Source organism: Panulirus ornatus, chromosome 9 (assembly GCF_036320965.1).
Source record: "Panulirus ornatus isolate Po-2019 chromosome 9, ASM3632096v1, whole genome shotgun sequence".
In the NCBI taxonomy this organism is placed as follows: Eukaryota; Metazoa; Arthropoda; class Malacostraca; order Decapoda; family Palinuridae; genus Panulirus; species Panulirus ornatus.
The window spans coordinates 35,767,473-35,781,349 of record NC_092232.1 but is presented as its reverse complement, the minus strand read 5'-3'; the positions used below and the strand labels follow the sequence as shown (position 1 = coordinate 35,781,349).

The window sequence follows — 13,877 nt, the reverse complement described above, 5'->3', positions numbered from 1 at the left end:
TTCACCTGTCCGAGGCAGTTTTCCTGAGTGCTCCCCATTCTCCTGAAGGAGAGCAGCCTTGCGATAACTTGGAATTTTCCAGTGTAGGTTTAAATCCTACTCTCTGCACAATGAAAGAAGGTAGTCCGTCCTCACTTTATTATAAAGATGTATCCTCTCACAGAAGGGTGGCATCACCTCTTAGTCCTCTCCTTAGTTCCTACTCCTGTCTCTAACTGCCCAGCAAACTTTCCCACACTGCTAGTTGCCTGCCACCCAACCCTAGTGATAGAAGAGCTAAAAGAAAGCTTGTGAACTTAAATGTGGCAGAAAAATAGGCAAGTTGTTAGAAGCAGTGAAAAGTTTTTATCGAGGATGTAAGGCATGTGTACGTGTAGGAAGAGAGGAAAGTGATTGGTTCTCAGTGAATGTAGGTTTGCGGCAGGGGTGTGTGATGTCTCCATGGTTGTTTAATTTGTTTATGGATGGGGTTGTTAGGGAGGTAAAGGCAAGAGTTTTGGAAAGAGGGGCAAGTATGAAGTCTGTTGGGGATGAGAGAGCTTGGGAAGTGAGTCAGTTGTTGTTCGCTGATGATACAGCGCTGGTGGCTGATTCATGTGAGAAACTGCAGAAGCTGGTGACGGAGTTTGGTAAAGTGTGTGGAAGAAGAAAGTTAAGAGTAAATGTGAATAAGAGCAAGGTCATTAGGTACAGTAGGGTTGAGGGTCAAGTAAATTGGGAGGTGAGTTTGAATGGAGAAAAACTGGAGGAAGTGAAGTGTTTTAGATATCTGGGAGTGGATCTGGCAGCGGATGGAACCATGGAAGCAGAATTGGACCATAGGGTGGGGGAGGGGGCGAAAATTCTGGGAGCCTTGAAGAATGTGTGGAAGTCGAGAACATTATCTCTGAAAGCAAAAATGGGTATGTTTGAAGGAATAGTGGTTCCAACAATGTTGTATGGTTGCGAGGCGTGGGCTATGGATAGAGTTGTGCGCAGGAGGATGGATGTGCTGGAAATGAGATGTCTGAGGACAATGTGTGGTGTGAGGTGGTTTGATCGAGTAAGTAACGTAAGGGTGAGAGAGATGTGTGGAAATAAAAAGAGTGTGGTTGAGAGAGCAGAAGAGGGTGTTTTGAAATGGTTTGGGCACATGGAGAGAATGAGTGAGGAAAGGTTGACCAAGAAGATATATGTGTCGGAGGTGGAGGGAACGAGGAGAAGAGGGAGACCAAATTGGAGGTGGAAAGATGGAGTGAAAAAGATTTTGTGTGATCGGGGCCTGAACTTGCAGGAGGGTGAAAGGAGGGCAAGGAATAGAGTGAATTGGAGCAATGTGGTATACCGGGGTTGACGTGCTGTCAGTGGATTGAATCAAGACATGTGAAGCGTCTGGGGTAAACCATGGAAAGCTGTGTAGGTATGTATATGTGCGTGTGTGGACGTATGTATATACATGTGTATGGGGGGGGTTGGGCCATTTCTTTCGTCTGTTTCCTTGCGCTACCTCGCAAACGCTGGAGACAGCGACAAAGTATAAAAAAAAAAAAAAAAAAAAAATTTGATTTAGTAGACTTTCAGGATTAACTGGACACCCCTTCCCTCTATTATCCTTTAAATCAAGAGTTTACTGTGTGTTTGGTGCTTCTCAAAAGAATATGGCAGAACTAGGCCAGTAGTTCTGTTTTTCATCAAAAAAAAACCAGCAATCCTAACATGAAGGGTGAGAAATGGTTCTGGGCACCACCTTAAAGTCCAAGTCAGGATGGTAGTAGCACCCTTAGTCAGCTGCTGTTTACAGCCTACTACTACTATACTTTGTCTCTCTTACCTTTAGGTATATTACAAGATAATGTCAACTGACAGGCATGCAAAGGAAAGGTTGTTAGATGTCAACTTGCTGAGAGGAGTGGCAGGTGAGATATTATTTTTGGTAGAGATGGGTGTGAAAGTATACACAAGTGGTTTTTGGAACAGGAAATGACACGTATGAAATTGAGTTTGCTTGGAAAAAGGGGAGTTAGCAAGGTGGTTAGGTTTGTATAAAAAAAATTAAATTGGTAATAGACCTTCAGCTAATGGACTCTCCTTGGGGACAGGAGATAGAAAACCATATCTGTTAATACCTCTGATGCTTGTTCCAATTGGAACCCCCCTCATAGGGGTAGCCAAAGCAATAGTCTCCATATCTAAAGAACTCCAGTTCTGCTTCTTAGCTTTTAGTGCCTCACCCTTAAGAGGCCACTGGCAGAGGGCACATCTGGTGCAGTGTTAACAGAGGCTCCTATCTAATGTTTCTAATGACTACTTCTATCTAATGCTCTCACCTACTGCTTCTACCTAATAAACCTGCCTAAATGTTCCTCCCTACTACCTCTATCTACTGTGCCTACAATTTTGCCAAAAGGCAGGGCTAGTGCACGGTGCTCACCACAGGAAAATCTACTAGAGTTAAGAAGAATGAGTGGAGTTGTGTTCCATAAACATGGAGAGATTGTACGTTTGTGGACAGAATGCTAGTAGTCCGCATTCTTGTGAGGATAGCTATATAAGATATTTAATAGGGAGTAATAGAATGGAAGTCCTTCCCTCTATTATCACTTCCAAAAAAAAATTAAACAAGGGTTATTCCTTCAAGGCTTTATTGTTTGTTCCTGATATTACCTCTGTGATACAGGAATTGGGTATGAATGAAAAGAAGCAAGGTCACTTTGTTTCTTTGTCTTGCAAAGTAGTGTTAATCTATTTCTTTTAGTCTCTTGTAGATAATTACATATTTTTCTTCAAAACATTCTCACAACTGACACATGCAATTGTTTTATTGACTTTATTGCTTTTATAAAATGACATTTTGGTCATTAGTTCTCAAATTTATTTTACCATATACTATTCCCATGTCCATTTATCATCTTGTATGGATTGATAGGGAGAATATAAGACAATAGGAGAGGTGAGGAAAAAGGTGATTTCCGAGGAGAGGGAAGAGGAATGGTGAGAAAGGAAGAGATATTTGGGTAGAGAGAGAGGGATTTACCTTATTATGAAGAGAATGTAACTATTGCCTGTTCCCTCCTAGAACTACCTCAAGGGGGTGGCCATGGCAATAAAATGTCCATAACTAGTGAACTTTAGTGCCACTTTGCAGCCTTTAGTGCCTCACCCTTAACAGGCCACTGGCACAGGATAACTCTAGTGCAGTGTTTGCAGAGGCTCCTACCAACCACTTCTACTTAATGCTCATGTTCTTACCTATTACTTCTGCCTAATGCTCATGCCCAAATGTTCCTACCTGCTAACTTCTAATTGCTTCTACCATTTTGCCAGAAGGCAGGGCTAGTGCATGGTGCTCTGCAGGAAAATTTAGAGTTACAAAGAATGAGCTGTCTTAGTTAAATGTAAGTGTTATGTGTGACAAGGAGAGATTGTGTATGTAGAGCAAATGCCAGTAGTCCACATGTGGGCAAGGCAGAACGAAAAGACAGCTACCTGGGTTAGAGAAGTGCAACTTGACAACCAATGAAGTGCTGGCTCTGTGCAGCAACCACTAACCCTACCAATACCCTTGCAAGTAGTACTGGTAATATACTTCCTTGGTGATTGGTTGCCTTCCAACTACTACCTACAAGCTATATTATTTACCAGCAATATATATTCGACTTAACAAACTAAAATGCATTCAGAAATGGGTGGTAGATAGCCTCGCATTCTTTACACACACACACACATGCACAATAAAACTCATTGAAATACCTCAGTATTTTATTTTTGTTCTACAAAATATTTCAAGAAAGTGGATGGAAAAATATTCCTATGAAAACTGGAAAAGAGAAACCTTTCTTACAAGAAAGTAAAATAACATGGATGGTCAAGACTGAGAAAGCTAGATGTTGATTATTTACGGCGACAATGTGATGAATACTATTTACAAATGATATATATAACTTAAAAAAATAAAAATGTTAAAATTCTGTAGTTAGCAATAAGTGGAATCACTATGTGTAAATACCTCACTAAATATTTTGCTTCAACAATAGTCTTCTTGAATAATTGTAGATAGGGAAATTAAGAGTCCTAGCAAACCCTCCCACACATTTCAAGTAAGTAACAGTCTACTACTGAAATTTTTACTAAAAGTCATACATAATACAAAAGGGCATATCTGGCAATTATGGACATGAAAACTAAAATCACAAACCGTAATTACATGAAATAAAACAAATAACCCCAGGTACTTGGGGCAGTCCAAATAAAACAGATATCTAAGATTTTGCAATACATCAAAGCCTTTGTGGTTTATTGGTAGATTTAAGAGGAGTTGATGCCATTGATGGGGCACTTGAACTGACATGAAAGGAATTCTCTTTGTCACTCATCATTCGGGAAGTATCATTAAGACGACTAGATGACCCACTCAGTCTTAACATTTTTTCCTCATAGCGCTTGATAGTCTTGCGATGCCGTTCAATTTCCTGACGTAGTTTATACACCTCCTGTAAAACAAATTTTCCTGCGGTTATACGAAAACATATGAAGCTATAAGATGAACAACATAAAATGGCAAATATGCCCTCTAAAAGACCTAAACAGTATAATGAAAAATGTGATAAATAAGATGGCTAAGTTTGCTGGGAGTGGTATTGCTACCCAATCTAATGTAAACTTGAGAAACGGAATTTTTTTTATTATTTTTTTTGCTTTGTCGCTGTCTCCCGCGTTAGCGAGGTAGCGCAAGGAAACAGACGAAAGAATGGCCCAACCCGCCCACATACACATGTATATACATACACGTCCACACACGCAAACATACATACCCATACATCTCAATGTACACATATATATACACACACAAACATATACATATATACACATGTACATAATTCATACTGTCTGCCTTTATTTGTTCCCATCGCCACACATGGAATAACAACCCCCTTCCCCCTCATGTGTGTGAGGTAGCGCTAGGAAAAGACGCCAAAGGCCCCATTCATTCACACTCAGTCTCCAGCTGTCATGTAATAATGCACCGAAACCACAGCTCCCTTTCCACATCCAGGCCCCACACAACTTTCCATGGTTTACCCCAGACGCTTCACATGCCCTGGTTCATTCAATCCATTGACAGCACGTCGACCCCGGTATACCACATCGTTCCAATTCACTCTATTCCTTGCACGCCTTTCACCCTCCTGCATGTACAGGCCCCGATTACTCAAAATCTTTTTCACTCCATTTTTCCACCTCCAATTTGATCTCCCACTTCTCGTTCCCTCCACCTCTGACACATATATCCTCTTGGTCAATCTTTCCTCACTCATTCTCTCCATGTGACCAAACCATTTCAAAACACCCTCTTCTGCTCTCTCAACCACACTCTTTTTATTTCCACACATCTCCCTTACCCTTACATTACTTACTCAAGCAAACCACCTCACACCACATATTGTCCTCAAACATCTCATTTCCAGCACATCCACCCTCCTGCGCACAACTCTATCCATAGCCCATGCCTCGCAACCATACAACATTGTTGGAACCACTATTCCTTCAAACATACCCATTTTTGCTTTCCGAGATAATGTTCTTGACTTCCAAACATTCTTCAAGGCTCCCAGAATTTTCGCCTCCTCCCCCACCCTATGATTCACTTCCGCTTCCATGGTTCCATCTGCTGCCAGATCCACTCCCAGATAGCTAAAACACTTTACTTCCTCCAGTTTTTCTCCATTCAAGCTTACCTCCCAATTGACTTGACCCTCAACCCTACTGTACCTAATAACCTTGCTCTTATTCACATTTACTCTTAACTTTCTTCTTTCACACACTTTACCCAACTCAGTCACCAGCTTCTGCAGTTTCTTACATGAATCAGCCACCAGCACTGTATCATCAGCGAACAACAACTGACTCACTTCCCAAGCTCTCTCATCCACAACAGACTGCATACTTGCCCCTCTTTCCAAAACTCTTGCATTCACCTCCCTAACTACCCCATCCATAAACAAATTAAACAACCATGGAGACATCACACACCCCTGTCGCAAACCTACATTCACTGAGAACCAATCACTTTCCTCTCTTCCTACACGTACACATGCCTTACATCCTCGATAAAAACTTTTCACTGCTTCTAACAACTTGCCTCCTACACCATATATTCTTAATACCTTCCACAGAGCATCTCTATCAACTCTATCATATGCCTTCTCCAGATCCATAAATGCTACATACAAATCCATTTGTTTTTCCAAGTATTTCTCACATACACTCTTCAAAGCAAACATCTGATCCACACATCCTCTACCACTTCTGAAACCACACTGCTCTTCTCCAATCTGATGCTCTGTACATGCATTCACCCTCTCAATCAATACCCTCCCATATAATTTACCAGGAATACTCAACAAATTTATACCTCTGTAATCTGAGCACTCACTCTTCTCCCCTTTGCCTTTGTACAATGGCACTATGCAAGCATTCTGCCAATCCTCAGGCACCTCACCATGAATCATACATACATTAAATAACCTTACCAACCAAGTCAACAATACAGTCACCCCCTTTTTTAATAAATTCCACTGCAATACCATCCAAACCTGCTGGCTTGCCGGCTTTCATCTTCCGTAAAGCTTTTACTACCTCTTCTCTATTTACCAAACAATTTTCCCTAACCCTCACTTTGCACACCACCTCGACCAAAACACCCTATATCTGCCACTCTATCATCAAACACATTCAACAAACCTTCAAAATACTCACTCCATCTACTTCTCACATCACCACTACTTGTTATCACCTCCCCATTCGCCCCCTTCATTGAAGTTCCCATTTGCTCCCTTGTCTTACGCACTTTATTTACCTGCTTCCAAAACATCTTTTTTTTTTTTTTTGTCGCTGTCTCCCGCGTTTGCGAGGTAGCGCAAGGAAACAGACGAAAGAAATGGCCCAACCCACCCCCATACACATGTATATACATACGTCCACACACGCAAATATACATACCTACACAGCTTTCCATGGTTTACCCCAGACGCTTCACATGCCCTGATTCAATCCACTGACAGCACGTCAACCCTGGTATACCACATCGCTCCAATTCACTCTATTCCTTGCCCTCCTTTCACCCTCCTGCATGTTCAGGCCCCGATCACACAAAATCTTTTTCACTCCATCTTTCCACCTCCAATTTGGTCTCCCTCTTCTCCTCGTTCCCTCCACCTCCGACACATATATCCTCTTGGTCAATCTCTCCTCACTCATTCTCTCCATGTGCCCAAACCATTTCAAAACACCCTCTTCTGCTCTCTCAACCACACTCTTTTTATTTCCACACATCTCTCTTACCCTTACGTTACTTACTCGATCAAACCACCTCACACCACACATTGTCCTCAAACATCTCATTTCCAGCACATCCATCCTCCTGCGCACAACTCTATCCATAGCCCACGCCTCGCAACCATACAACATTGTTGGAACCACTATTCCTTCAAACATACCCATTTTTGCTTTCCGAGATAATGTTCTCGACTTCCACACATTCTTCAAGGCTCCCAGAATTTTCGCCCCCTCCCCCATCCTGTGATCCACTTCCGCTTCCATGGTTCCATCCACTGCCAGATCCACTCCCAGATATCTAAAACACTTTACTTCCTCCAGTTTTTCTCCATTCACACTCACCTCCCAATTGACTTGACCCTCAACCCTACTGTACCTAATAACCTTGCTCTTATTCACATTTACTCTTAACTTTCTTCTTTCACACACTTTACCAAACTCAGTCACCAGCTTCTGCAGTTTCTCACATGAATCAGCCACCAGCGCTGTATCATCAGCGAACAACAACTGACTCACTTCCCAAGCTCTCTCATCCCCAACAGACTTCATACTTGCCCCTCTTTCCAAAACTCTTGCATTCACCTCCCTAACAACCCCATCCATAAACAAATTAAACAACCATGGAGACATCACACACCCCTGCCGCAAACCTACATTCACTGAGAACCAATCACTTTCCTCTCTTCCTACACGTACACATGTCTTACATCCTCGATAAAAACTTTTCACTGCTTCTAACAACTTGCCTCCCACACCATATATTCTTAATACCTTCCACAGATCAACTCTATCATATGCCTTCTCCAGATACATACAAATCCATTTGCTTTTCTAAGTATTTCTCACATACATTCTTCAAAGCAAACACCTGATCCACACATCCTCTACCACTTCTGAAACCACACTGCTCTTCCCCAATCTGATGCTCTGTACATGCCTTCACCCTCTCAATCAATATCCTCCCATATAATTTACCAGGAATACTCAACAAACTTATACCTCTGTAATTTGAGCACTCACTCTTATCCCCTTTGCCTTTGTACAATGGCACTATGCACGCATTCCGCCAATCCTCAGGCACCTCACCATGAGTCATACATACATTAAATAACCTTACCAACCAGTCAACAATACAGTCACCCCCTTTTTTAATAAATTCCACTGCAATACCATCCAAACCTGCTGCCTTGCCGGCTTTCATCTTCCGCAAAGCTTTTACTACCTCTTCTCTGTTTACCAAATCATTTTCCCTAACCCTCTCACTTTGCACACCAACTCGACCAAAACACCCTATATCCCTATATCTGCCACTCTATCATCAAACACATTCAACAAACCTTCAAAATACTCACTCCATCTCCTTCTCACATCACCACTACTTGTTATCACCTCCCCATTTGCGCCCTTCACTGAAGTTCCCATTTGCTCCCTTGTCTTACGCACTTTATTTACCTCCTTCCAGAACATCTTTTTATTCTCCCTGAAATTTAATGATACTCTCTCACCCCAACTCTCATTTGCCCTCTTTTTTTACCTCTTGCACCTTTCTCTTGACCTCCTGCCTCTTTCTTTTATACCTCTCCCACTCATTTGCATTTTTTCCCTCCAAAAATCGTCCAAATGCCTCTCTCTTCTCTTTCACTAATAATCTTACTTCTTCATCCCACCACTCACTACCTTTTCTAATCAATCCACCTCCCACGCTTCTCATGCCACAAGCATCTTTTGCGCAAGCCATCACTGCTTCCCTAAATACATCCCATTCCTCTCCCACTCCCCTTACCTCCTTTGTTCTCACCTTTTTCCATTCTGTACTCAGTCTCTCCTGGTACTTCCTCACATAAGTCTCCTTCCCAAGCTCACTTACTCTCAGCACTCTCTTCACCCCAACATTTTCTCTTCTTTTCTGAAAACCCCCACAAATCTTCACCTTCGTCTCCACAAGATAATGATCAGACATCCCTCCAGTTGCACCTCTCAGCACATTACATCCAAAAGTCTCTCTTTCGTGCGTCTATCAATTAACACGTAATCCAATAACGCTCTCTGGCCATCTCTCCTACTTACATACGTATACTTATGTATATCTCGCTTTTTAAACCAGGTATTCCCAATCACCAGTCCTTTTTCAGCACATAAATCAACAAGCTCTTCACCATTTCCATTTACAACACTGAACACTCCATGTATACCAATTATTCCCTCAACTGCCACATTACTCACCTTTGCATTCAAATCACCCATCACTATAACCCGATCCTGTGCATCAAAACCACTAACACACTCATTCAGCTGCTCCCAAAACACTTGCCTCTCATGATCTTTCTTCTCATGCCCAGGTGCATATGCACCAATAATCACCCATCTCTCTCCATCAACTTTCAGTTTTACCCATATCAATCTAGAATTTACTTTCTTACACTCTATCACACACTCCCACAACTCCTGATTCAGGAGTAGTGCTACTCCTTCCCTTGCTCTTGTCCTCTCACTAACCCCTGACTTTACTCCTAAGACATTCCCAAACCACTCTTCCCCTTTACCCTTGAGCTTCGTTTCACTCAGAGCCAAAACATCCATGTTCCTTTCCTCAAACATACTACCTATCTCTCCTTTTTTCTCATCTTGGTTACATCCACATACATTTAGACACCCCAATCTGAGCCTTCGAGGAGGATGAGCACTCCTCGCGTGACTCCTTCTTCTGTTTCCCCTTTTAGAAAGTTAAAATACAAGGAGGGGAGGGTTTCTGGCCCCCCGCTCCCATCCCCTTTAGTCGCCTTCTACAACACGTGAAGAATGCATGGAAAGTATTCTTTCTCCCCTATCCCCAGGGATAGGGGGGAAACAGAATTATTACAATATAATGGCCACCAGGGAACAAAGAAGGGGGCCAAGCGAGGATATTCCCTATATTCCCTCAAAGGCTCAGTCCTCCGTTCTTAACGCTACCTCGCTAATGCGGGAAATGGCAAATAGTATGAAAAAAAAAGGCAGCTGATGTAGATGTTCTTAAGAAAAAAGGACATGGAACTAAATGTAAATGAAGTATGCAATGCAAGTATCACATGAAGTACTGAAAATTTCGCTTAAAGTCCACAACTTACATCATTTGTACCCACTCTTGTTGCACTGACAGTTTGCAGGTTATTCTCTTTGAATTATCTGTAAGCCTGCAAATCTTAATACACTAATATGCGAGTTTCTGGTATCTTCCAGAACCACAAACACCCTTGTAAGGCCCCTATGGTTTGTTGCATTTTGATTTCTTTTGTATACTTTGAAAGCAACAACACTACAGGAAGTAAAAGATGGACTATGCTGACATTTCAAGAAGCAAAATACTGGAACTTTTATAAGATCAATGAAAAATATGGGCCAATTTCCTTACTAAATACTTAAAGAAAAATTAGGAGACTGATGATTTTTACAGTCCTATCTACTGTAATGTATGCCCATGACACTGAGAGGTGGCAAATCAGAGTTCTTAACCACATCCATACTGTAGTCTTGTTTTGTGGTACTTGTATTCCATACTAAATACAGTTACAGACCATGGTATGTGCATACCATGCGGAACACCATACGTTATAAGGAAGAAAATATGCAGTGTGGACCTTTTCCTAAATCAAATGGTGACAACACACCTTTACAATGTAAACAATGAATTGTGACATTTACAAACAGCATGAAACATCACAAAGTTTATCTAATGAGCTTCTTCATCAATTTTTCATACTTTTCTCTACTCTACATCAATTATATTTGTTTTGAGATGTGATATTACATGCTCCCACATTTTCCATAAATGTACTCATAAGACCACAGGTCATCAGTGCTCTCATGTCTGTCGTGAAGGGGATACAAGCTTAGCTCAAAGTAATCAAGATATCATTTGACCCATCTGATAGTGAGAAAGAGTATGAAAATAACTCAGAAAGTGATATGCTAAAAAACAATTCTTTAGAAAACTGATAGTGACTGATGTTGATAAAGTCATAAGAAGAAAGAAATGATGTGGGAGAAAAGAAAGTGATGAAAATAAGTACCAGGCCCCACAGACCTTTCCTTGGTTTATCCCAGCTGCTTCACATGTCCTGGTTCAGTCCAATGACCCCTGTGTACCACATTGTTCCAATTCACTCTATTCCATGCAAGCTTTTTAACCTCCTACATATCCAGGCCCCGATTGCTCAAAATTTTTTTCACTCCATCCCAATTTGATCACCCCATTCTCTTTGTTCCATCCACTTCTGACACAAACATCCTCTTTGTCACCTTTTCCCCACTCATTCTCTCGATATGTCCAAACAATTTCAGCACACCCTCTTCAGCTCTCTCAACCACACTCTTTTTATTACCACTCCCCTCTCTCACCCTTTCATTACTTACTCATTCAAATCACCTCACACATGAAGACAGTATTATAAAAGGAACAGTATCTTAGCCAGGTAGAAGGTAGCAAGCAACTACAAACCTGAAAGGTACTATCATCTGAGTATGGGGAGAATTAATGACAGTGATTTAGTGAACCAGCACTGCAATGGCTGCCATGATCAATCTCGTCCAAAAGTTGTGATCAAGTTACCTCTCACTTTTCTCTCTTCCATGGTGGGCAGAGTTCAGGCTTCTTGCCTTTTCATATAACTCACTTCTCTTAATTCAGGTACCATCTGTAGTACCCTCTTTTGGATATTCTCCATTAGCTCTCTCTGCTTATGTAGGTGTGGAGACCAAACATGAGATGAGCAATACCCTTCCTAAGGTAAGTCATTAGAGAAACTTTGAAGGGATAACTGGTGAGCTCTCCCAAAGTGCCAAATGTGGTGTTTCAAGGAGGGACAGAGGGTGGGCATGCCTAATTAGAAGTGGTTAGAAATGGTTTATGAACAGTGGAAGGGTCCAGAGGTAACGAAAAGGGTTTCAGTATATTAGAAGAGGACTGTGATGGTTTGGAACTTGGGTAGGGTGTTTAATAATTTGTCCTGGAGTAGGGGAGGAGGCTTCAGCTCCACCAGGATCATCCTGGTTAGACCTTATCCTCATCAATCAATCCAAGTTGTACATAGTTGGAAGGGGTGGAGGAGAGAGAGAGATGATATATGAAATACAAAATCAAGGTAATGGAGAATAGAAAAATTTTGAGTCACATGGCATCACAATTAGGAGACTTTAGATTATCTATAAGGCAAGCAAGAGGTGCTTGTACTACAGTGAGCACAAACTCCATCCTTGGAGCAGAAATGATGAATGAGATTATAGTTGGAGATCTGATACCACAAAGAAGTAGCCTTGGACAGTTGGGTTTCAAAAAGATTAAAAGAAGAGGTTAATAAATGGTGTTTTACAGAGGGAATATTAGATTTACGAATATGAATGGTGCAAAAATAAACACTAGGGAGTTGTAGCTATGGAAGTGGGATGGATCTGCCCCATCCACCTCAGCTGGTGCAGCCATTCTGAACTGGTTTTGAAGAATTATTAATTAATCATACTACCACGGATTTTGAGTGAATAAAGGTCAGAAAAAAGTTGTAATACATGTGTAAGTTATGCCTTGTCAAATGTGAATGAGAAAAAGACGATGTGAAGCTGGAAATATATAGCATCAACCCAAATGTTACTGAGGTAAGGAAAAAATGAAAGACAGCAATCTGGACCTAAAAAGGGATATATAGCAAATGCTCTGGTGCTGGCTCACTATGCCACTACTACCTTTCCTTTTGAAACCTTGGCAGTGGTTGCCTGCCACCCAGTATTACTATACTCTACAGTGTGCAGCAGCAGGTGCCATGTACTACTACATTTAATGATATGAATATAGCAAATTTATTTGTAAACATGTAATGTTCTCACCTCTTTAAGTTCGCTGTTCTCATTCTTGAGCTTAAGAACATGCTGTATCTTTTGTTTATGATTCTGGTGACCTAAAAGAGTTGCATACTGCTTGCTTAGCTTGTCTACCTCCTCCTTTGCTGCAGAGCTACGTTCAAGGAGACTAGCTTTTTCAACCTCATAAGCATCCAGCTGTTCCTGTGAACGGTTAAATAATGCAGTTAACTAAGAGAGAGAGGGGAGGCAGAAATGTTTCCAACAAATGGTATGTAATCACCCAGATGCATTACATGATGCAGTGTCATCATTCAGGAGACAACTTACAATGTTCCAGTTCATCCAAGAGATGAATGATATTGTAATACATCCATTAAAAAAAAATGGGGGAGACCTAAATGTAGATTGGCAAAGGGCAAGATCAAATAAAGCTAAGGGAGTGGGAGAAGCTAAGGAATGGGAGAAGTTTGAGAAAGCATTGCTACATGTGGAAGAGAAGTTCCACAAGTCTGTGGCATGTGGGAGACAGAGAGGTGAGAAAGTGTAGTTAGTGGTGGGATGAGGAAGTTGCTAGAGATAAAGAGGTGAAGGGGCATTATGCATAGGGAAGGAGTGCAAGTGATTGGGAGATGTACAAGAGAAGGCAGGGGGTAAAGAGGGAGGTGCAGGGTTTTAAAAATAGGTGAATATATATATATATATCAGTAAACTTGGGGAGAATATAAGACAAT

The 13,877-nt window shown here is 41.4% G+C and overlaps 1 protein-coding gene across 1 annotated transcript in view; it reads right to left on the bottom strand.

Moving 5' to 3' along the window:
• Positions 1-3,724: 3,724 nt before the first annotated feature.
• LOC139750336 (uncharacterized) overlaps positions 3,725-13,877 on the bottom strand; it is a 224,672-nt gene continuing 214,519 nt past the window's right edge. Inside the window, exons 19-20 of the mRNA XM_071665015.1 lie at positions 13,171-13,347; positions 3,725-4,469 (exon numbers count right to left, since the gene is read on the bottom strand). Of these exons, the coding sequence (XP_071521116.1) occupies positions 4,257-4,469; positions 13,171-13,347 (390 nt within the window). The 3' untranslated portion in view covers positions 3,725-4,256. The remainder of the gene's footprint in view (positions 4,470-13,170; positions 13,348-13,877) is intronic.